Source organism: Adiantum capillus-veneris, chromosome 25, assembly GCF_014529385.1.
Source record: "Adiantum capillus-veneris isolate H3 chromosome 25, ASM1452938v2, whole genome shotgun sequence".
Taxonomy (NCBI): domain Eukaryota; kingdom Viridiplantae; phylum Streptophyta; class Polypodiopsida; order Polypodiales; family Pteridaceae; genus Adiantum; species Adiantum capillus-veneris.
In genome coordinates, this window is record NC_140955.1 from 134,307,103 (window position 1) to 134,331,906 (window position 24,804).

General features: G+C 44.2%; 1 protein-coding gene across 1 annotated transcript in view; it reads left to right on the forward strand.

The window, feature by feature from the left end:
• The window catches only part of LOC147425683 (myosin-9-like), an 87,625-nt gene that overhangs the window by 48,699 nt on the left and 14,122 nt on the right, over window positions 1-24,804 (forward strand). Inside the window, exons 7-14 of the mRNA XM_086500794.1 lie at window positions 22,766-22,922; window positions 23,000-23,149; window positions 23,239-23,375; window positions 23,474-23,620; window positions 23,691-23,792; window positions 24,153-24,210; window positions 24,340-24,441; window positions 24,666-24,703. Coding sequence (XP_086356920.1) covers window positions 22,766-22,922; window positions 23,000-23,149; window positions 23,239-23,375; window positions 23,474-23,620; window positions 23,691-23,792; window positions 24,153-24,210; window positions 24,340-24,441; window positions 24,666-24,703 — 891 coding nt within the window. The remainder of the gene's footprint in view (window positions 1-22,765; window positions 22,923-22,999; window positions 23,150-23,238; window positions 23,376-23,473; window positions 23,621-23,690; window positions 23,793-24,152; window positions 24,211-24,339; window positions 24,442-24,665; window positions 24,704-24,804) is intronic.

The following is a 24,804-nucleotide window of genomic DNA, read 5'->3' on the forward strand; positions in this document are numbered from 1 at the left end:
CCTAGTACGTAGGTACTAACAGTCAATGTCTGCTAAGATGGTTTATGGCTTCTGTCGGTTTTGCAAGCTTAATCGCGGTCGATTACAATGCTTTCAAGAGGGGGGTATGTCACAAAACTGATGACGTGGCTAATGACAGCAGAAACCCTAATTTCTGCCAAAAACCCTAAAATTCTTACAAACCCTAATTTTTGCCAAAAACTCTAATTTTCAGAAACCCTAATTTCTGGAAACCCTAACCCTAACTGTTGGCTGAAACCCTAAAGTGGTTGGAAACCCTAAAAGCAGGTGGCAAATGTCACGCGGCAGCAGCTTACGGGTTTCGTGAGTTTTTGGAATTGAAAAGCAGCCCCATGGGCGACGCAAATTGGCCAATAGAGAGAGGGAAGAATAATTGCTTTATTTTTTTTACTCTCTTGAGAGAGAGAGAGAGAGAGAGGGAAACTTTGCTTTTATTTTTGAAAGCTTTTGGGGCTCTGCTTTTGGGCATCCCTTGGAATCTTTATATACGCTGTGAGGGGCTCACTCTGGCGAGCATCTGGACACAGAGTCAACCCTAACCGAAATCTTTGTACTTTGACATTGATTTAATACATACAGAAATACCGAAAGGGGCGCCAGTCTTTGGGGCCAATATCTCTAGGCATGGAACTCCGCCGGGCCAGTGCAACTTTATTGTGATCTGTGAATTGTTTTGAAGTGGTTATTTGGTGCTGTCGCGATTGATTGTTGACTTGGAGTGTCCGAGTCTGTTACAGTTGCAACGTCCTTGTGACATATCCCCCTCTTGAAATCGCAAACGTCCTCGATTGCATAACATAAATATATGCCATTGATGATTTTGTGTTGTTAGCACTCTTTTATCATCGCATGTATCCGCAAGAAAGGTCGTAACACATAGATACAAATGACTTAATGAGACCTTCATACTTTTGTCATTTCCATCTATTACACTGAATTCATATGTACATTTGATGTGCTAGCTCTATCATTATCCCTCCTTTGCATACGTTGGGTTGGGGCATAAGTAGGCTGTAACCGAAAGACCTCAAGATAAAGTTGCAATACATTTGGTGACTCTAACAGTTCATGCTCTTCCATCTACTTTCCATCCATAGGTGGATAGTTCTTGAACTTCACCACATGGCATCTTGCAACCTGTCCCTTAACTTTTTACCTGTGCAAGAGGCTCTTGCCTCTGCAAACGAGCATAATTCCATAACAGTGTAGCGTACTACCACGACCAAGTAAGCTCAAATTTCAAGATGATTTACCAATGCGTCAAAGAATCCAAGCAATCTCCTCGGAGAATTGGCGAGCAGCGTACAATTGGCAGACCCACATCACTCCCGCAGGAAATCTTGTGGCTAATCTACCACCGTGAGACCTCTCCCTATCTCATCTTGGTGCATACTTACATACCCTAAAAACGTAGCAGAAAATCAGCCCTAATTTGACCACTTTTTGGCAGGGCGAACATGCGGAACTTCCTATCTGTCTTGTGAAGAGGAACCCTCTTCCATAATGCCCTTCCCTTTGTTGGCCATAGTATCATCCTGTGTCTTTACCTAAAACAACCGAGGCTCACTTCTTGAGGAAAAAGTGATTGATATCCCGGCAACGGAACCATCAAACTGGCCCATAGGGGTGGTAGGCTTTGGCTTTCACCCGAAATTCTTTACTTTGCTTTAGACACACACAGAGCACTTTGCAAAGGGAATCTGCGACGGGAATTAACACTTATGCACACACACGGCTCGGAAGCTAGAGTGCTCCGAGCAAACGCCGACAACCTGTAGGCCCCAAAATTGGCCCCCTTTCGGTATTTCTTTATACTTTGAGAGGGTAAATTACAAAGTAGAGTCTTGGGAATTCTTCACCTGTATCCAGTTAGATACCACCTGTTCTGGCCAAATTTCGGTAGCATAACAACCCCAAAACTTGCGCGAAACCAATTTCCCGACTGGAACTCACTTCCACCGGCATAAACCCTTTGATTCCTGCCCAAAAACAGTAAATTCAGCACGCTGTATTTAATGGGTTTTGCCCTGTTTTCAGCCCTAAACAATCTCCGAACTGTCCTCTGTGAGTGGGACACTGATCCCAAATGGTTTTGGTGTCCGTATGGCTGAAAAACAGTCAAAATACAGTACATACACAGCGCTGAAATTGCACTTGTATGGTGAGGTTATCACCCTCATTGTCACAAGGCGGGCACCACGTGCCAATAGAAAAGAACAGACTGAACAGACTTTTAACACTTCAATAACAACTGAACTGAAAGAGAGAGACGACACGCGACACGGAGTGGCGGAATTCCACCCCAGAGAGTATTGGCCCTAAACCTTGGCGCCCCTTTCTGTATTTCTTTATATTGCATCAACACAGTAGAAGCCGGTACTCTAGACTCTGCACCTTCGCTAGGAAGCATGCCAGAGAATGAGCCCTAGCCTCATATTTAAAGGCCCTTGGCCTGAAAAGCAGTTATAGTAAAAAGCCTTTAAAACTCAAAAGCTTTTGGTTCAAAAGCAAAGCCAAAAAGCTGCCAGCGCAATTTACGGAAATCCGTACAGCTTGCTACGTCTTCAGCCAGCGCAAAACGCGGAAATCCGTACACCTTGCCACGTCATCATGTCAACGCAATTTTCGGAATTTGTCTGCTATCTTAGGGTTAGGGTTAGGGTTAGGGTTTTTTAGTTTTAGGGTTAGGGTTTCCAAAATTAGGGTTTGCAGGTTTTAGGGTTAGTGTTTTCAGAATTAGGGTTTCCAGCATTAGGGTTTCAGCAGTTAGGGTTTCTGGCAGAAATTAGGGTTTAGGCCCCTCGGCCACATCTGTACGTTGACTCCATTCTTTAGGCTTTGACACGCTAGCAGTTTGTTACATCTCCCCTTCTTGAAAGAGAGTAATCGTCCGCGATTACAGCATACCTGCAAAACAACTCAAGTTAGCTCAAAAATTTCCGAGGGTCATTCCGAGGGACAATGAGTTTGCTCTTTTTATTAAGGAGTTAGCTTCTCCTTTCTGCTCTTTTGATCAAGGAGTTAGCTGCTCCTATCGGTTGTTTTGATCAAGGAGTTAGCTTCTCCTTTCGTCCAGATCGGAACTCTTGATCAACGTCACCATGAAACACGTTTCGACAGGTCAGAACAGGTGAAACGTTTCGCTCACCAAGTGAAACACAAGCCGTTTCACTAACAGTAAGTTACCATAATTTTAGTTTCAAAGTCACTAAACGCACGTTTCGGTCTCACGTTTCACTGTGCTCTCATTTTGGACTAAAATGTTTCTTGGTGAAACACCGTGTTTCAGGCTGAAACGTTTCGGCCTTGAAACGTTTCGCGGTTATGCTGCTCTTGATATTCCGGCGTAGTAAAATTAGCGATCACACCCAGACCGTACTGATCTTCCTCGGGTGTCTTGATGCACTAAAATTATATGCCCAGGCAATCTCATCCAATTAGGAATATTCAGTGGTTGGCACATCACAATGCAACACAAATGCTCACATATGCATGTTACAAGACATAGAAACATAAAGCCGCCGATGAACACTCCTCCCGCATAACCTAACAAGGTCCGGGCCGGGAGATATTCAACGACTCCCTCATCACTCCTCCCGCATAACCTAAAAAGGTCCGGGCCGGGAGATATAGAGGCCTTTTACAACCAAACGCCCCTCAGACCGCAGCCTGCGTCGTTTTGAGGTGCTGAGAGTAACCACTGCTCAGACTTCTTAATACTCCTCCCGCATAACCATCCAGGTCCGGGCCGGGAGTCACAACAACAATTATTTTACAAGCATACAACTAAACGCTCCCCAGGCATCGGCCTGAGTCGTTCGGAGGTTCAAACAATACCAAAACAGTATTTCTCACTTCTCCACCCGGGAGTAAAAATTACCAATCAATGAAACCAATATCAAACCAGAGTCAAACAATTCAAATCGGCACCAAAACAGGTTCAAAACAGATACCATCCATTTCAAACAGATTCCAAACAAGATCAAACAGAACTCAAACTTCAAAAGCAATCTCGACATCAGTCGAGCTCGAAAATTTGATTGACTTTCCATCTTGAAACGTGCATCAAAAATTAGGGTTAGGTTTCTTCCATAAGGTCGTAGCCGAGCACAGCATGGTCCATCAGCTCTTGGACAAACAGTGTTTCTTTGGCGGCGATGGTAGTCCCAAGATAGCAATCGCACTGGATCTCCAAGGTCATCTGCTCGTGAAGAGGCATCTACTGAAAGATGTCGAGAAATTTCAAGTTATAATCTGCTACGGTTTCCATGGCAAGCATTTCAGGATACCCCACTCTGCCAGAAGTTGCACTCCGAAGGAAGATGTCAAAAACCATGTAACTTCAGGCAATTTTTAAATTTTTTTTTTTCTTGAAAGCTTGCTAAGTACTTGGAGTATGTTGCTTGGTAGCTGTAGAAATCAACATCTGCATGGCACTGCTTCTGAGAAAAACAGTGACTTGAAACAAATTTGGATCCTTCTCTTGCAAGTGATCTTAATTGGCTTATGCCCTGTAAGACATGAGCGGTGAAGACGGGAGCGCGCCCGATGCATGAGGAAGTAAGGGTGAGAGTGGCTGATACCTCAAATATAATTCAATTCCAATAGCTCTGCCTCCTCTTTTGTAGGACCGGTATGTTTTTAGAAAAGCACACGCCTGATGCTCTGATACCACTGTCACAAGGCGGGCACCACGTGCCAATAGAAAAGAACAGACTGAACAGACTTTTAACACTTCAATAACAACTGAACTGAAAGAGAGAGACGACAGGCAACACGGAGTGGCGGAATTCCACCCCAGAGAGTATTGGCCCCAAACCTTGGCGCCCCTTTCGGTATTTCTTTATATTGCATCAACACAGTACAAGCCGGTACTCCAGACTCTGCACCTTCGTTAGGAAGCATGCCAGAGAATGAGCCCTAGCCTCATATTTAAAGGCCCTTGGCCTGAAAAGCAGTTATAGTAAAAAGCCTTTAAAACTCAAAAGCTTCTGGTTCAAAAGCAAAGCCAAAAAGCTGCCAGCGCAATTTACGGAAATCCGTAGAGCCTGCCACGTCATCAGCCAACGCAAAACGTGGAAATCCGTACAGCTTGCCACGTCATCATGTCAGCGCAATTTTCGGAATGTCTGCTGCCTTAGGGTTAGGGTTAGGGTTTTTGCAGTTTTACGATTAGGGTTTCCAAAATTAGGGTTTGCAGGTTTTAGGGTTAGGGTTTTCAGAATTAGGGTTTCCAGCATTAGGGTTTCAGCAGTTAGGGTTTCTGGCAGAAATTAGGGTTTAGGCCACTCGGCCACATCTGTACGTTGACTCCATTCTTTAGGCTTTGACACGTCAGCAGTTTGTTACACTCATTGGTGCCTACTTTTGGAGTAGCAATTAGCTACTCCTGTTCCTGCTCAAGGAGGCTCTTGCCTCAGCACAAAAGCATGAAACCACACAGTTGTACATCAGTCAAATGAAGAGCCCTCTTGTGGGGCATCACAAAACTGCACGTAGGGGAGAGAGAGAGCAGTGTATAGTGTGCAGGTCATCACTCCTAGCACCACACTGTACATAGAGAGGAAAGCATGCACTCCATAGCTCTTAACGTGTAACAGGTTCTCAATGAAGCATCCCCCCAGCATAAATCGAGTGCCCCCTCTTCTGCACTTGACCTGTAATGCATCTGTGAACAAATAGATGCAAAAGGGAAAGATTTCCATGGCTCCCAAAATCTGTGTATCGCTGAAAACGCAACAAAACAGCTCTGTAAACACGCATCTGATGCCTTCCAATGCTGAAAATGAGCTCCTTGGTCCTAGGTATAGTGATGGGAAGCTAAAAAATGGAGAGACATGGCTGAAAATCAGTGTTATCAATCTCCAAAACTGCTCCAAAAAGTCAATTACGAGTTTTGTTCTCACAAACTTGGTAAATTGGGCAAAGAGTGCCACTTGGCACTCATGCATGCAATTTCTCCGCATTGGGCTTTATGCGTAAAAATCTCTCAACTCCTACATCAGTTGACTTTGCAGCACAGTAATAAAATGTTCCCCTTGTCATTTTGAAGCTAATGACGCGAATAGATTTCGTGTCCCAAAATAGCAATTCCCTAAATTGTAGGGGATGCTTCCGTTGGACTGCCACTGGTCATCTGACTATCAATCCTCACTGGGACCGCATCCAAAAATGCAATGTAGCCCAATTGTCGGGTACCTTCCTTTGGTGACCCCACCTTGACATTGTATCTTTATTGAGTTGACTTCCTAGTATCCACCAACTTGCTAAGTGCGTCGGGAGTACCTACATGATCTTGAACTGAGCCTAGACACCTTGACATTGTATCTTTATTGAGTTGACTTCCTAGTATCCACCAACTTGCTAAGTGCGTCGGGGATATACCTACATGATCTTGAACTGAGCCTAGACATCCTTTTACTTACGAGTTCCAGTGCCCGACTAACTTTCCGTCTGCGAGTGAAACTACCGTTCACATTGGCCATACAATGTCCGACCATTTGCAACTTCAAAAAGAGGGTCTCAAAAATTAAACAAAAATCATTGGAAAGAAACCAACAACTAAGGTTAGCAATTGCCACGTCCTCGTGACAATCCCTAGAGAACTTCCATATGTCATCATCCACAATAGAAAGGAGGAGTGTCCTCTAGGTAGTGCATATATTGACGTACTTGGAGGAAAGTAGCAAACAACAATGTGGAGGCATCTGCGTGTCTTTGCTCTGTCACAAAGTGATGACGTGTTTGCTCGGAGCCGAGCTGCTGAAAACCCTAATTCTGCAAACCCTAACCCTAAAACCTGCAAACCCTAAAATCTGCCAAAAACCCTAACCCTAACCCTAAAAACTATCATAAACCCTAATCCTAACCCTAACCCTAACCCTAGCAGCATGCTGAGATTCCGTGAAATGCGATGGCATGATAACGTGGCACCGTACAGAATCCTTCAGAAATTGCGCTAGCAGAAATTTCGTCAATTGCTATTTCCTACGCAATTTCAGAAGAGAGAGAGAGAGAGTTTGCTTTATTTTCCTAAAGCTCAAGAGAGCTTGAGAGAGGAAAGAGCTTTTGCTTTTATTTTAGGCTTTTGGATCTGAAGCTTTTGGGGCTCTGCTTTTGGAAACCCTTGTAATCAATAAATAAGTGGCGAGGGCTCACACTCACCAGAGCATCTAGACGCAGAGTCTGAGAGTGAAACCCTAATCGCTCTCTTGTACTTTGATCATTGATTAATATATAAAGAAATACCGAAAGGGGCGCCAGTCTTTGGGGCCAATATCTCTAGGCACGGAACTCCGCCGGGCCATTGCAAATCTATTGTGATCTGTGAATTGTTTTGAAGTGGATTTTTGGTGCTGTTGTGATTGATTCTTGACTTGGAGTGTCCAAGTCTGTTACAGTGGTATCAGAGCACGGCCGATTTCTCTTCTACGGAAAATCCGATCCCCAATTTTTTTCCCGCGGCACCTATGGCTTCACGCAAGGATTAGTCGACTCCCTTTGCACCCGGAGATGCGGGCAGGGATCACAATGAAGATTCCGACAGAGAATATGGCCCGCCTCGGCCTACTCAGGCGGAGCAACGAGAGATGAAGTGTCGTCAATTGATCGGCGATGCAACAAAGATGATGTTGAGTTTTGCGAAGGATCCGAAATTGGCAAAATATATGAGCGAGACTTCTTTTCAGGAAGTGCATGCGCAGTGGCAGAAAACCACATCCCCCCCCGAAATCCGCTCTCAAGAAACCTTTTGATCACAAGCAATATTCAGAGAAGGAATTAGAAGAGGTGGTTGATGCACGGATTGCTCAGCTTTTTGACGCGCAGTAGAAAGCCAAAAAGCACGGCAAAAAGCAGAAAAAAGGCACTGACTTCCCGGGTTATTTGGGTCGTCAGTTGACATTTGACAAAGCAAAGAAATAGAAGAAGCATGTTCGATTTGAAGAAGTACCCAGTTCTTCTTCTTCTTCTTCTTCTGACAGTTCTTCTAGCTCTTCAGATTCGAGCAAAGAAGACAGAAAAGGCAAAAAGCGAAGCAAGAAACAACGCTTCGGAAAGGGCAAGAAAAAAGCAAAGAAGTCTAAATCTTGCCCAGTGAGTGACAGTTCTACAGAGGACTTATCTACAGACAGTTCAGACTCCGATGACGGAAAATTTTATGCGAACAAGAAGAATTTTTATAAAGCCAACCAGTATGACTTTCTGGAAGAAAAAAGTAAGAAAGTCCGAGAGTTTAAGGAAGGTGGACAATCGATCAAATTTGATAATTTTTCAGGATACAAAGATGCTTCAAAGGCTTTGTCTTTTATACAGCAGTTTGATGTCGCTTTCGAGGGAGGACGCTACTCAGAGCACTCCAAGATTCGGAGAGCTTCCTCTTACTTCACGGGGAATGCTCGAACTTGGTGGTCCACGCTTCTTTTAAACAAGATTGCGCCAGTTAAATGGCTGAAATTTAAGAAGCTTTTTATTTCTTCTTGGTTGACACAAGAGTATAAACGCGACATACGAGCTGCTTGGAACCATCTTCGGATGACCAAGAGAGATACAATAGATGCTTATTGTGAGAGATTCTAGACCTCTTTTCTACTCGCCTGTTCATTCAAGAAGATCTCGTTCAGAGAACAGATTGAGCGGTTTACCTTGGGCCTAACTACAGAGATCCGAGTTCACTGCTTGGAACAGAAGTCAGCTTCTATTCAGGAGTTGATCAGTCATGCGAAACGGGGCTTTGCCATTTACTCTAGCAGTCTGACCTACCCCACCGATGAGGTCATGACACAACGAGCCGAACAGACTTCAACGAATGAAAGTAGAAAGAGAAAGAGCAACCCAGAAAAGAAGGATGCACGACCCAAGCTTACTCCTGAGGAGAGAGCTCGCTTCATCAGGGAGGGAAAGTGCTTTGGATGCGGGGAACATGGACATATCTCCGCGAAGTGCCCTAACAAGGCACCGAATAAACAAGATGAAGAAAGGCCAGAAAGTTCAAAAGCAGCTGAGAGACATGGCAGAAAAGGCAGATAAAAAGAAGAACTGGTACCACATGGCGTGGGACCTGCACCGAATCAAATGAATGAAAGTACAAACTTTGCCGTTTTTAGGGCAAAGCGAAGGATCAGGAATCTTTTTTGAAGGAGCCAAGGCCAACTTCTTTTCACTTGGAATTGGCGGCTCGATTTGGAACTACGTCCGACAGACTGACGCCACAGGCGGAGGTAGTTCGACTGGCACCTGGATACGAGATGTTGCCATTACACCGAGCATTGGCAAACTTCGTTTGCAATGACAGGGGTGTTCAAGGCACGCCAGTGACATTCTACTCGGAATCCCTTGGTACCACAAGAACTACGCCGTGGTTGACTACCGGGGTGAGAAAGCGACTTTGATGAAGGGCTCAGAGATTGTACTTGATGAACCTCAGTTTTGTTACTCATTCTTTTGGAGAGAACTGATCGATGGATAAACGTCGAATATGTTTTGACCTCAACAAAAGAACGCCAAGATTTTTTTCTCCACACTCATGCCGATTGCTTTTTAGAGGGCCTGAAGATCATACCATTGATCTGATACCTGGAAGCACGCCACCGAACCGGCCAGCTTACCGTGTGAGCCGAGCACAGAATGAAGAGATTATGAACCAAGTGAAAGACTTGGAAAAGGGTCTTGTCCAGCCTAGTACTTCACCGTATTGCTCTCGAGTGTTGTTGGTTTTGAAGAAAGACGGATCTTGGAGAATATGCATCGATTTTAGAGCTCTCAACAAAATCACCATCAAGAACAGATTTTCGATTCCTAGGATCGATGATATACTCGACAGATTACAAGGATCCTCGTGCTGTAGCAAGATTGATCATGCAAAGAAAAGTGAATTTTTCCTACCAGAGACACTTTTTGGGACACATTGTCTCAGTAGTAGGATTGCAAATGGATCCGCCTAAGATAGAGACTATTCGTGATTGGCTCGATTTGAAGAATGTTCATGAAGTTAGAAGCTTCTTGGGATTTTGTTCGTACTACAGGCGGTTCATTCGAAAGTTTGCAGAGGTTGCTTCCCCTTTGCATATCTTGACATAGAAAGGAGTCCCTTTCTCGTGGGGATCCACAGAGGTGACCGCCTTTCAGACATTGAAAGAGAAATTGACTACGGTACGAGTTTTGACTTTGCCGGACTTGCCATTTGAACTATATTGTGATGCTTGTGGTCGTAGTCTGGGTGCGGTCTTAATGCAAGAAGGCCATGTCATTGCTTACGAGAGCCGATTGTTCTCAAGGCCGGAGATGACAGCACATATTTATGAGAAAGAGCTTTTGGCGGTTATCCATGCTCTTACTCAGTGGCGGCATTACGTACTCGGAGCGGATTTTATTGTCTTTACAGACCGTGAGAGTTTGCGCGACTTCTTGTCACAGAAGCAGCGCAACATCGGATGCGGTGGGCGAACATTTTGCCACAGTTTCACTTTCAGATTGTCATGTGCAGGGGCAAAAGAATGTGGTGGCAGATGCCTTGTCTCGGAGGCAATTGGTTCTGGCTATTTTTGCCATACATCATAGGAGCTTCGAGGATATGGTCGACCAATATGCCATAGATACAGATTTTGCAGATATTTTCACACGGATACGGGATGGGGAGACAGTAGCATGATACTCCATTCGGGAAGGCTACTTGATGAGAAAAACCATGTTGTGCGTTACACAGCCATTGAGGGAAAAGGTTATGATTGAATGCCAATGTCCACCTTTTACGGGTCACCGCGGCATTGCTACCACCATGAAGGGGTACAGAGATACTTCTTTTGGCCGAGACTCAAAAAGGACGTGGAAGAGTTTGTGCGCAGTTGCTTAGTATGCCAGAAGGTCAAGTTTGACAGGCATAAGGCACAGGGATTGTTACACCCTTTACCCATACCCACCCGCCTCTGGGAAAGTATTGCAATGGATTTCATTTTGGGTCTCCCGACAACACAGAATGGTCACGATGATTTTCCGATTACATGGCATGCCTGAGACGATTGTCTTCGACAGAGACCCCAGATTTACGAGTTTGTTTTGGAAGGCAATTTGGGAGAACATTGGTACGCGGTTGCAGTTCTCGTCATCGTTCCACCTGCAGAGTGACAAGTAATCTGAGATTGTCAATTCAGTGGTTTTAGATTTATTGAAGTCTTGTATCTCGGATCAGAAGACTCAATGGGAAAAGTACTTACCTTTGGTGGAATTTGCCTACAAAAACACGATACACTCTTCGACGAGGAAGGCGCCATTTGAGATTTTTGAAGGTGCTGCGAAGGTTCCACCCTTTCTAAGCACGAAAGGTAAGATTTTTGAAGCGGATGAATATACGGGAGACTTGGATACGGCTTTTGCCAAGGTTCGTGAGACTTTGTAGAAGTCTCAAGAACGACAGAAAAAGGCAGCGGATCGCCATTGTCGCGACTTGAAATTGAAGGAGGATGATTGGGTGCTCTTATGTTTTGAGAAGGCACACCTCAGAGAGAAAAAGGGAAAGGAGAGGCTTTTTTCAAAGCTTAGTATGCGATACTACGGACGTTTCCAGATTACTGAAAAGATAAATGATGTCTCCTTCCGATTGAAATTGCCAGATACTTGGAGGATTCACAATGCATTTCATGTGAGTGTAACAAACTTGGACACTCCAAGTCAAGAATCAACCACGACAGCACCAAATAACCACTTCAAAACAATTCACAGATCACAATAGATTTGCACTGGCCCGGCGGAGTTCCGTGCCTAGAGATATTGGCCCCAAAGACTGGCGCCCCTTTCGGTATTTCTTTTTGTATTAATCAATCAAAGTACAAGAGAGCGGTTAGGGTTTCACTCTCAGACTCTGCGTCCAGATGCTCTCAGAAGTGAGGCCCTCACCACTAATTTAAAGGTTACAAGGGATGCCCAAAAGCAGAGCCCCAAAAGCTTTTAAAATCAAAAGCATCAGTTCTCTCTCTCTCTTAGAGAGTCTTTTCTCTTTTTTTTTTAATAATAAAAAAAAGCAAAAGCAAAATTCGCGTCGCTCATCATTTTCCAAATTTTTTTTTTTAAAATAATAATAATCCGCCTCCGCGATTTCCGGAATTTAGGGTTTTTGGCAAAAATTAGGGTTTGCAGGAATTTTAGGGTTTCTGGCAGAAATTAGGGTTTTTGCTGTCCGCCACGTCATCACTTTGTGACATACCCCCCTCTTGAAAGCATTGTAATCGACCGCGATTACGCCTGCAAAACCGACAAAAGCCATAAACCGTCTTAGCAGACACTGACTGTTAGTACCTACGTACTAGGAACACACATCTAGCACATGTACAAAATCGACAGTCACATCACATGACATCACAGGACATCACCAGACATCACAGGACATCACATGACATTCAACATTCATTCGGATCTTAGACCATGATTTATCGGCAATGTAGCTAGCAATCACATCTAGGTCCAATCGGGACCTCATCGATGTCCGATTGACTAACCCCTATTGCAACCATGTCTATTCGAGATCAATCAGACCAAAATGCTGCAGTCATTTCGTCTATCAGTTCCTGTACTCACAAGAAGTCAAGAACAAATCAGTATCATAATCAGGAATTCCATTTCATAAAGTCATCCAGCAGAATACTGTCAGCTCTCAGTATCCCTGAAGCTCAAAGAGACATCAGTGACTTTAGTATCAAAATCGAGGCATCTGTTGACAAAGGAGTGGAGCGACTCCCCTCTTGTGCATCCCACTGCACCAGATCTTCGGCCAAGCTGAGTTTCTGGGTTCCGTTTGGAGTAGACTATGCTAAACCAAAACATCGAGGTAAAGTTTCACAATCCGAGGAGTATCTGCTAGGTCCTCCTCCTCCATCCACTTCGCATCAAATGCAGGAAAGTTCTTGAACTTAACCAAGAACCGCCTTCGGACTTTACCTTTCTTCGTATCATTATGTGCCAAAATCTGTTCAGGAACAAGGATCTCCTCGTTTTCTTCCACTTCGGGTTGCTCATCAGGCTCCCCATCATCAGGCACATCACCCTTAACAGGGTTCAAGAGACTCACATGCAATGCATTATGAATCCTCCAAGTATCTGGCAGGTCCAATCGGAAGGAGACATCATTTATCTTGTCAATAATCTGGAAAGGTCCGTAGTATCACATACTAAGCTTTGGAAAAAGCCTCTCCTTTCCCTTTTTTTTTTCTTAGGCGTGCCTTCTCAAAAGTAAGAGCACCCAATCATCCTCCTTCAGTTTCCAGTCGCGACGATGGCGATCCGTTGCCTTTTTCTGTCGTTCTTGAGACTTCTGTAAAGTCTCGTGAACCTTGGCAAAAGCCGTATCCAAATCTCGCGAATATTCATCCGCTTCAAATTTCTAATCTTTCGTGCTCAGGAAGGATGGAACCTTCGCAGCAGTTTCAACAATCTCTCATGGCGTCTTCCCCGTCGAAGAGTGTATCGTGTTATTGTAGGCAAATTCCACCAAAGGTAAGTTCTTTTCCCATTGAGTCTTCTGATGCGAGATACAAGACTTCAATAAATCTAAAATCACTGAATTGGCAATCTCAAATTGCCCGTCAGTCTGCAAGTGGAACGATGACGAGAACTGCAACCGCGTCCCAATGTTCTCCCAAATTGCCTTCCAAAACAAACTCATAAATCTGGGGTCTCCGTCGGAGACAATCGTCTCAGGCGTGCCATGTAATCGGAAAATCATCGTGATCATTCTGTATTCTCGGGAGATAAAAAAAAATGAAATCCATTTCAATATTTTCCCAGGGGCGGGTGGGTGGGTATGGGTAAAGGCTGTAACAATCCTTGTGCCTTATGCCTGTCAAACTTGACCTTCTAGCATACCAAGCAACTGCGCACAAACTCTTCCACATCCTTCTTCAGTCTCCGCCAAAAGAAATCTCTCTCTACCCCTTTCATGGTGGTAGCAATGCTGCGGTGACCCGTAAAAGGTGGACAGTGGCAATCAGTCATAACCTTTTCCCTCAACGTCTGTGTAACGCACAACATAGTCTTTTTCATCAAGTAGCCTTCTCGAAGGGAGTATCCAGCTACTGTCTCCCCATCCCGTATCCGTGTGAAAATATCTGCAAAATCTGTATCTGTGGCACACTGATCGACCATATCCTCGAAGCTCCTATGATGTATCGCGGAAATAGCCAGAACCAACGGTTTCCGAGACAAAGCATCTGCCACCACATTCTTCTGTCCCTGCACATGGACAATCTGGAAGTGAAACTGTGACAAGATGTTCGCCCACCGCATCTGCTTTTCCGAAAGCTGCTTCTGTGACAAGAAGTAGCGCAAACTCTGATGGTCTGTAAAGACAATAAAATCCGCTCCGAGTAGGTAATGCCGCCACTGAGTAAGAGCATGGATAACCGCCAAAAGCTCTTTCTCATAAATCTGTGCTGTCATCTCCGGCCTAGAGAACAAACGGCTCTCGTAAGCTATGACATGGCCTTCTTGCATCAAGACCGCACCCAGACTACGACCACAAGCATCACAATATACTTCGAATGACTTCTGCAAGTCCGGCAAAGTCAAAATAGGTCCCGTAGTCAATTTCTCTTTCAATGTCTGAAAGGCAGTCACCTCTGTGGGTCCCCACGAAAAAGGTACTCCTTTCTGTGTCAAGATATGCAAAGGGGAAGCAACCTCTGCAAACTTTCGTATGAACCGCCTGTAGTATGAACATAGTCCCAAGAAGCTTCTAACTTCATGGACATTCCTCAAATCGGGCCAATCACAGATAGTCTCTATCTTGGCCGGGTCCATTTGCACTCCTGTTGTGTTGCTGACACAATGTGTCCCAAAAAGTGTATCCATGGTAGGAAAAAAATTCACTTTTCTTTGCATTAATCACTAGCGTGTGATCTCGTAATGCCTAAAAGACTTGAAGCAGATGATCTCTGTGTTCTGCCTCATTCTTCGAGAAAACAATGATGTCGTCAAAGAAAGTGCCAACAAATAGCCTGTACTCTCGAATATTCCTGTCCATCATCCGGTTAAATGTCGCAGGAGCATTGGTTAAGCCAAAAGGCATCACCAAAAACTCAAATAACCCAAAAGTCGTCCGAAAAGCTGTCTTGTAGACATCTCCTGGCGCTATCCTGATCTGATGATATCCACTCTTCAAGTCAATCCTGCTAAAGCACGAGGATCCCTGTAACCTGTCGAGTATATCATCGATCCTAGGAATCGGAAATCTGTTCTTGATGGTGATTTCGTTGAGAGTGCTATAATCGATGCACATTCTCCAAGATCTGTCTTTCTTCAAAATCAACAACACTGGAGAGCAATACGGTGAAGTACTAAGCTGGACAAGACCCTTTTCCAAGAGGTCTTTCACTGAGTTCATAATCTTTTCATTCTGTACTCGGCTCACACAATAAGGTGGCCGATTCGGTGGTGTGCTTCCAGATATCAGATCAATGGTATGATCTTCAGGCCCTCTCAAAAGCAATCGGCATGAGCGTGGAGAAAAAAATCTTGGCGTTCTTTTCTTCAGGTCAAAACATATTCAACTTTTATCCATGGTTCAGTTCTCCCAAAAGAATGAGTAAGAAAACTGAAGTTCATCAAGTACAATCTCTAAGCCCTTCATTTATCAAAGTCGCTTTCTCGGCCCGGTAGTCAACCACGGCGTAGTTCTTGTGGTACCAAGGGATCCCGAGTAGAACGTCACTCACGTGCCCTGAACACCCCTGTCATTGCAAACGAAGTTTGCCAATGCTCGGTGTAATGGCAACATCCCATCCGGGTGCCAGTCGAACTACCTCCGCCAGTGGCGTCAGTCTGTCGGGCGCAGTTCCAAATCGAGCCGCCAATTCCAAGTGAAAAGAAGTTGGCCTTGGCTCCTTCAAAAGAGCTTCTTGATCCTTCACTTTGCCCCAAAAAAAAAACGGCAAAGTTTGTACTTTCATTCATTTGATTCGGTGCAAGTCCCACGCCATGTGGTACCAGTTCTGCTTTTCTATCTGCCTTTTCTGCCACATTCCTCAGCTGCTCTCGAACTCTCAGACCTGTCGTCGTCTTTATCATTCTGTTCTTTCTGTGCCTTATCAAGGCACTTTGCGGAAATATGTCCATGTTTCCCGCATCCAAAGCACTTCCCCTCTCTGATGAAGCGAGCTCTCTCCTCAGGAGTAAGCTTGGGTCGTGCATCCTTTTTTTTTCTCTGGGTTGCTCTTTTTCATTCTACTTTCATTCCCAGAAGTCTGTTTGGCTCGTTGTGTCATGGCCTCATCTGTGGGGTAGGTCAGACTGCCAGAGTGAATGGCAAAGCCCCACTTCGCATGACTCATCAACTCCTGAATAGAAGCTGACTTCTGTTCCAAGCAGTGATCTCGGATCTCTGTAGGTAGACCCAAGGTAAACCGCTCAATTTGTTCTCTGAACGAGATCTTCTTGAATGAAGAGGCGGGTAAAAAAGAGCTCCAGAATCTTTCACAATAAGAATTCACTGTATCGCTCTTGGTCATCCGGAGATGGTTCCAAGCAGCTCGTATATCTCGCTCAAACTCTTGAGTCAACCAAGAAGAAATAAAAAGCCTCTTGAATTTCAGCCATGTAACTGGCAGTCTTGCTTAATAGAAGCGTGGACCACCAAGTACGAGCATTCCCCTCAGAGTAAGAGGCAGCTCTCCGAATCTTGGAGTGCTCTGAATAGCGTCCTCCCGCGAAAGCGATGTCAAACTGCTGTATAAGAGACAAAGCCTTCGAAGCATCTGAGTATCCTGAAAAGTATCAAACTTGATCGAGTGGCCACCTTCCTTAAACTCTCGGACTTTCTTGTTGTTATCTTCGAGAAAGTCATACTGGTTGGCTTTGTAAAAATTCTTCTTGTTCGCATAGAAGTTTCCGTCATCGGAATCTGAGCTGTCTGTAGACGAGTCCTCAGTAGAACTGTCAGTCTCTGGGCGAGATGTAGCCTTCTTTGCCTTTTTCTTGCCCGTTCCGAAGCTTTGTGTCTTGCTTCGCTTTTTGCTTTTTTTCTGTCTTCTTCGCTCTAATCCGAGGAGCTAGAAGAATTGTCAGAAGAAGAAGAAGAACTGGGTAGGCCTGCAAACTTGACGCGCTTCTTCAGTTTCTTTGCTTTATCGAATGTCGACTGACGACCCAAATATCCCGGGAAGTCAGTGCCTTTCTTCTGCTTTTTGCCGTGCTTTTTGGCTTTCGTTTGCGCGTCAAAAAGCTGAGCAATCCGTGCATCAACCACGTTCTCCAGTTCCTTCTCCGTATATTTCTTGGAGGCAGAAGGTTTCTTGAGAGCGGGTTTCGGGAGTGGTGTTGTGGTTCTCTGCCACTCTGTCTGTACCTCTTCCAAAGAGGTCTGATTCATATATTTTGCCATCTTCGGGTCCTTGGCAAAATTGAGCATCATCTTTGTTGCATCACCAATCAATTGACGACGTTCCATCTCTCTTTGCTCCGCCTGAGTAGGCCGAGGCGGGCCATACTCTCTGCCTGAATCTTCGTTGTGATCCCAGCCCGCATCTCCAGATGCAGAGGGAGTCGACTGATCATTGCCTGAAGCCATAGGTGCCGCGGAAAAAAAATTCGGGGATCGGATTTCCCGTAGAAGAGAAATCGGCCGTGCTCTGATACCACTGTAACAAACTTGGACACTCCAAGTCAAGAATCAACCGCGACAGCACCAAATAACCACTTCAAAACAATTCACAGATCACAATAGATTTGCACTGGCCCGGTGGAGTTCCGTGCCTAGAGATATTGGCCCCAAAGACTGGCGCCCCTTTCGGTATTTCTTTTTGTATTAATCGATCAAAGTACAAGAGAGCGGTTAGGGTTTCACTCTCAGACTCTGCGTCCAGATGCTCTCAGAAGTGAGGCCCTCACCACTAATTTAAAGGTTACAAGGGATGCCCAAAAGCAGAGCCCCAAAAGCTTTTGAAATCAAAAGCATCAGTTCTCTCTCTCTCTTAGAGAGTCTTTTCTCTTTTTTTTTTAATAAAAAAAAAAGCAAAAGCAAAATTCGCGTCGCTCATCATTTTCCAAATTTTTTTTTTTTTTAATAATAATAATCCGCCTCCGCGATTTCCGGAATTTAGGGTTTTTGGCAAAAATTAGGGTTTGCAGGAATTTTAGGGTTTTTGGCAGAAATTAGGGTTTTTGCTGTCCGCCACGTCATCACTTTGTGACATGAGTCTCTTGAAAGCTTTTAATGGTGATGTGCTCGATGATGGGGAGCCTGATGAGCAACCCGAAGTGGAAGAAAACGAGGGGATCCTTGTTCCTAAACAGATTTTGGCACATAAGGATACGAAGGATAAAGGAAAAGTCCGAAGGCGATTCTTGGTTAAGTTCAAGAACTATCTTGCATTGGATGCGAAGTGGATGGAGGAGGAGGACCTAGCAGATACTCCTCAGATTGTGAAACTTTACCTCGATGCTTTTGGTTTAGCATAGTCTACTCCAAATGGAACCCAGAATTCAGCTTGGCCGGAGATCTGGTGCAGGGGGATGCACAAGAGGGGAGTCACTCCGCTCCGTTGTCAACAGATGCCTTGATTTAGATACTAGAGTCATTGATGTCTCTTTAAGCTTCAAGGATACTGAAAGCTGACAATATTCTGTTGTATGACTTTATGAAATTAAATTCCTGATTATGATATTGATTTGTTCTTGACTTCTTTTGAGTGCAGGAACTGATAGACGAAATGACTGCAGCATTTTGGTTCGATTGATCTCGAATAGACATGGTTGCAATAGGGGTTAGTCAATCGGACATCGATGAGGTCCCGATTGGATCTAGATACAATTGCTAGCTACATTGCCAATAAATCATGGTGTAAGATCCGAATGAATGTTGAATGTCATGTGATGTCCTGTGATGTGTAGTGATGTCCTGTGATGTGACTGTTGATTGGTACATGTGCTAGATGTCTGTTCCTAGTACGTAGGTACGAACAGTAAGTGTCTGTTAAGATGGTTTATGGCCTCTATGTGTTTTGCAGGCGTAATTGAGGGGGATTACAATGCTTTCAAGAGGGGGGTATGTCACAAAGTGATGACGTGTCTGTCCGGAGCCGAGCTGTTGAAAACCCTAATTTTGCAAACCGTAACCCTAAAACCTGCAAACCCTAAAATCTGCCAAAACCCTAACCCTAACACTAACCCTAAAAACTGTCATAAACCCTAACCCTCACCCCAGCAGCATGCGGAGATTCTGTGAAATGTGCTGGCATGATAACGTGGCACCGTACGGAATACTGCGGAGATTGCGCTGACAGAAATTGCGTCAACTGCTTTTTCCTACGCAATTTCAAAAGAGAGAGAGAGAGTTTATTTTCCTAAAGCTCAAGAGAGCTTGAGAGAGGAAAGAGATTTTGCTTTTATTTTAGGCTTTTGGATCTGAAGCTTTTGGGGCTCTGCTTTTGGCAATCCTTGTAATCAATAAATGAGTGGCGAGGACTCACACTCACCAGAGTATCTGGACGCAGAGTCTGAGAGTGAAACCCTAACCGCTCTCTTGTACTTTGATCATTGATTAATACATAAAGAAATACCGAAAGGGACTTTAGTCTTTGGGGCCAATATCTCTAGGCACGGAACTCCGCCGGGCCTGATTGATTCTTGACTTGGAGTGTCCAAGTCTGTTACATGCTCTCAATCTCACCCACATGTACCTAGCTTGCTCATCCTTGTGGGCTATATGTACCAATGGCTGCAACTCCTCCCTATATAAAATTGCCACTCCTCCCGAGCCCCGTCTTGTGTGCTGTGATAGAGTCTCCTGTCTCCAGGTTGTCTCCCATTTGAATCCACTGACATGTGGCGTAGATTGCCCAGGGGCTTGACGTGTCTCTAAGTAGAAGATGATTTCTCTCTTGGCAGGCTATACGGATTTCCGCGTTTTGCGATGGCAGTGATGACGTGGTAGGACTTTACGGATTTCCGTAAATTACGCTGGCAGCTTTTGGCAATTCTTTTTGGACCAGAAGCTTTTGAGTTGAAGGCTTTTCATGTAAACTGCTTTTCAGGCCAAGGGCCTTTAAATATGTGGTTAGGGCTCATTCTCTGGCATGCTTCTTGGCGAATGTGCAGAGTCTCGAGTACCGGCTTGTATTGTGTTGATGCAATATAAAGAAATACCGAAAGGGGCGCCAAGGTTTGGGGCCAATACTCTTTCGGGTGGAATTCCGCCACTCCGTGTCGCGTGTCGTCTCTCTCTCTCTCTCTCTCTCAGTTTATTTGTTAATGAAGTGCTAAAAGTCTGTTCAGTTTGCTCTTTTGTATTGGCACGCGGTGCCCGTCTTGAGAGAGAGAGAGAAATGAAATGAAATGAAAAGTTATATTAACGTCTTCAAAAGGCCAAAATGACCTATGAGACCAATCAGTTACAAAATAGTGAATCTAATACCATGTCTGGGTACAAAAGAACTAGAAAAGAACTAGAAGTGGAACAAAATACTACTACTACTACTACAATCTAAAACTACGTGGGTGTAGCAGCTGATACAATAGGTACCCGGTAAACTGGATGTAACAGTGTGTGAAACAAAGATGGAAGAAATGGTGAGGATCCATCCTCATCTGCACTCTGGATGTCGAGAGAGTATGGCTCGAATCTTCTGTTGTAGTCTCCGTCGATGCTGTGTAGCTCCTCTCCTCAGTCGCGGTCGTCTGTATCTCTGTAGCTCCAATGCTCGGTCGATGAGAGTGCCAGTAGTGGTCGAATGAGTGTGGGACGAGCTCTGCAGTGGTGGCTGCTCCTCTGGCTGTCCCATATCTAGTGAAAAGAAATCTGTAATGTGTCTCTGGGATTGCCTCTCTCTAGCTCTCCCCAGTAAAGTGTCAGAGAGAGAGAGAGAGAGAGAGAGAGAGAGAGAGTCGACGGCACGAAGGAGTTCCGTGCCCATATGCACTGGCCCCAAAGATTGGCGTCCCTTTCGGTATTTCTTTATTATTATGCTTGCAACATTACAAATCCCGAGGGTCATCTGCACTTAGACTTTGCGTCCAGATGTTCTACAGAGTGAGGGCCAAGATCGTTTACAACACAAAGGGATGCCTAAAAGCAGAGCCCCAAAAGCACTAATCCCCAAAAGCATATGCTCCCAAAAGCTAGCATTGAAATCAACTTAAATCGGCTAGCGTAATTCGTGGAAATCCGTACAGCGTTCCTCCTCGATGCAAAACGTGGAAAATTCGTACAGTCCCATACAATGTGCCTCGTGGCGACCTCAATACAAAACACAGAAAATTCGTACAGTCTTGCCTCTGCTCTGCATCTACTATCACAATGATGATGTGGCATGCCCAACAAGAAGAAGAATGGCTGAGGGAACAAGAGAATAGAACCGACCAACTTACAGAACTTCTGACCATCTGCCGAGGGACCAAACCTTAAAAATCCTAAAGGTTGAAGTCTGAGGCCACGTGTGATGTACAAAGTTGAAGCAATATAAAGAAATAGCGAAAGGGGCGCCATGGTTTGGGGCCGTTGCATTCAGGGGGTGGAACTACGCCACTCCACATCTCGTGTGGGCTCTCTCGCTCTTTTTTAGTTCAATTGCATTGAAGTGTTTAAGAGTCTGTTTGGTCTGTTCTTTTCCGTTGGCACATGGTGCCCTTCTGTTACAATTTTCTCGCTTGAAAACTCATCCAAATCAAAGGGGAAGTGTCCCATTGCGTGCGGGAGCTCCTGAGACACACATATATGAGTTTGCTCCACTCAAAACGATCCAAAACAGAGAATTGCAGCTTGCTGCATTTATTTGCAAGTTTAGGGTTTTACACCTAAATTGCAATATAACTCTAGTGAAGCCTTGGGGTGGTTATACAAGAGTTTGGGCACTTGCTAGTGTCCAAAACAGAGAATTACAGCAGGCTGAAATTTCCTCACCGGAAAGTTTCTTAAATGCATGGGAATGTGTCGTAGGCTTGTACTTTTGACCCATAGAGATTTTGGCGCCGGTATGTTACGGAAATGGGGTTGAAAACCTGCAATTTCTGCCCTTGACAGGTTTGGACAGCTTGGTAAGAGTTTGGTGTAAGTATTCAGATCGTTTGCTTCCAATCGAATAAAGAAGGGGCGTCGGTCTTTGGGGCCTAAAGGGTGTCGGTCTTTGTGTGTGCAGTGACATTTTAGTCACTGGATGCATCTGTGTACTCAACAGGTAATTGAATTAGTACCGCCCTCTACTGTGTATTGGCCGGTTTCACGTGCTTGTCTAAATGTGCAATGGGGATGGCTACCAACATAGATGAAACCTTCAGCTTCCCCCTTAGTGCAGACAAAGGCAAACCGCACCATGGCAGTTCTCTACAAAATGAGGGCTGGTTGCAGCTGGCTATGTACAGAGGGTGCATGCACTCTTAGGCGCGGGAACATGATGTGCTGCAGGTGGAGGCTAATGCACTGCTGGCTGCGAACAATAAAGCCGTGCTGCAGCAGGTCACAAACTAGCAAGTTGCCCTGCAGCAGGTCGTGGAACAGGGCAGACGGGGTCGTGTCACAGGTGAGGCAGCTTCTTTATTGTAGCAAAGTTGGCTCTTTTAGTTATTGAATCTTGTGAGTTCATCTTGAATTCATCCACTTTATGGCATCTGTCATGAGAATAGATGTTAGTCATTTGAAAGGAACTTTTAGATGGTGACTTCTGTTATGTATTACCGTGAAACGATCGTAACGATTGGAGGTAAGGGCCAATTATTTCAGCTGTAAGCAGGGGCATGGGAAATTGACAGATGTTTGAAAATGTTTGTGCAGTCGGTTTGGAAAATTTGTGGAGCTTCAGTTTGATGGGAGTGGAAGAATATCAGGGGCTGCCGTACGAACGTATCTGCTTGAAAGATCTCGAGTCGTGCAAATTTCTGATCCTGAGCGGAACTATCATTGCTTTTATCAGCTGTGTGCTTCGGCTGAGGTGAACATAAAGAATAATTTTGTCTGATGTTTGAACTTCTGTTTTGAGAATCTTATCCACCAGTTTCTCTGATTTAGGATGCTGAAAGGTACAAGCTTGGAGACCCAAGATCATTTCATTACCTTAATCAGAGTAGTTGCTATGAGTTAGATCATACTAACAGCGGCAGGGAGTATGCAAAGACTAGAAGGGCCATGGATATCGTGGGAATAAGCTTGGATGAACAGGTGCACATGTTTTTTCTTTGTCATAGTTAACAACAAAAGGTGTTGTGCGTTCTAATTGGTGAACTTGCGCAATGGTTTTCAATATGCAGGAAGCTATTTTTCGAGTTGTGGCTTCTATACTGCATCTAGGAAACATTGACTTCATTCAAGGGAAGGAAGCTGACTCATCCGTCTTGAAGGATGAGAAATCAAAATTCCACTTACAAGTTGCAGCTGAGCTACTCATGTAATTTTAGAAAGGATTTTTTAAAAATAATTAATAAACTTGAGAAGTTCAAGAAATTTTACAGGTTAAATGGTGATGTTTCTGATTGTAAATTTCAGGTGTGATAAACAGAGCTTATTGGAGTCTCTTTCCACACGTATCATTGTTACACGAGATGAGAATATTACTAAGACTTTAGATCCCGTCTCAGCAACAACAAATCGAGACACATTGGCAAAGACTGTTTACTCCCGACTTTTTGATTGGTAATATGAAGTCTCCTCTTTTATATGTCTTTATTCTTATCAAAGCTTGATCTATCTTCTTTTTTTACAGGCTTGTTGATAAAGTTAATAAATCGATTGGTCAAGATCCTGATTCAAAGACATTGATTGGTGTACTCGATATCTACGGATTTGAGAGCTTCAAGACTAACAGGTGGCTCTTTTGGCTAAGCTAGTTACAACTAATTTGCTTGCTTTTGCAAAAGATTTAGGACTAAGGCTTTCTGACTATCCTAAAAGCGTTTTCTGTTTATTGGCCACTTGTTCAATTTGTTTTGTCTGCTCACATGTTGTTTCCTTGTCATGCATTTGTAAATGTTGCAACATCTTCTTCTGAAAGTTCGACGGTTCTGTAGCTTGTAGCAATGAGAACGAATTGACATACGGATGGTGCACTGTGTGTTATTGATTGGTTGAGATGATTTTCTTGTTGACTGGTTTAGGGTTCTCTGGGGAATGAGACAGCTTTAGGCTCTTTCATAGGTAATTGATTTCTTATTGGATTTTTGGACAGCTTTGAGCAGTTCTGTATAAACCTCACAAATGAGAAACTGCAACAGCATTTCAATCAGGTATACCCTCTTGGATATGTTGAAGTCAATGATTCCTTTGTTACTCTTACAATATGGTTGAGCAAGTTTTCCTCCACGTGCATCTGAGTGTCAATGGCTGATGTATCTGAAAATTTCATGCTGAAACAGCACGTGTTCAAGATGGAGCAAGAAGAGTACACAAAAGAAGAAATCAATTGGAGCTATATTGAATTTGTTGATAACCAAGATGTTTTGGACATGATAGAGAAGGTAAATGCTGTCAATTTTGGCAAAGGTTATAGGCCTCATCTTAAAATGGAGTCTTCAATTTCTATTTCACAAATCTTCCTTTTAGGGCTGTGATAAAGGGATGCATTGGTTCTATACACCATGCGCTTTTGGAGGGTTTTAGAGGAAGTCCAGGCACACACTGCTGGACTTTTCTTTGAACGCTTGATTGCAAGATTTGTGATTTGGCTTTTCTTATTTTGCAGAAACCACTAGGAATTATCGCTCTTCTTGATGAAGCTTGGTACGTATTTTGTAGTTTCCAATTTTTGTTCACGATGTCTTTCAACTTTTACTTCCCTTCATCATCTGAGATCTTCTTTTGGGTGCTTCTTATGTACAAGC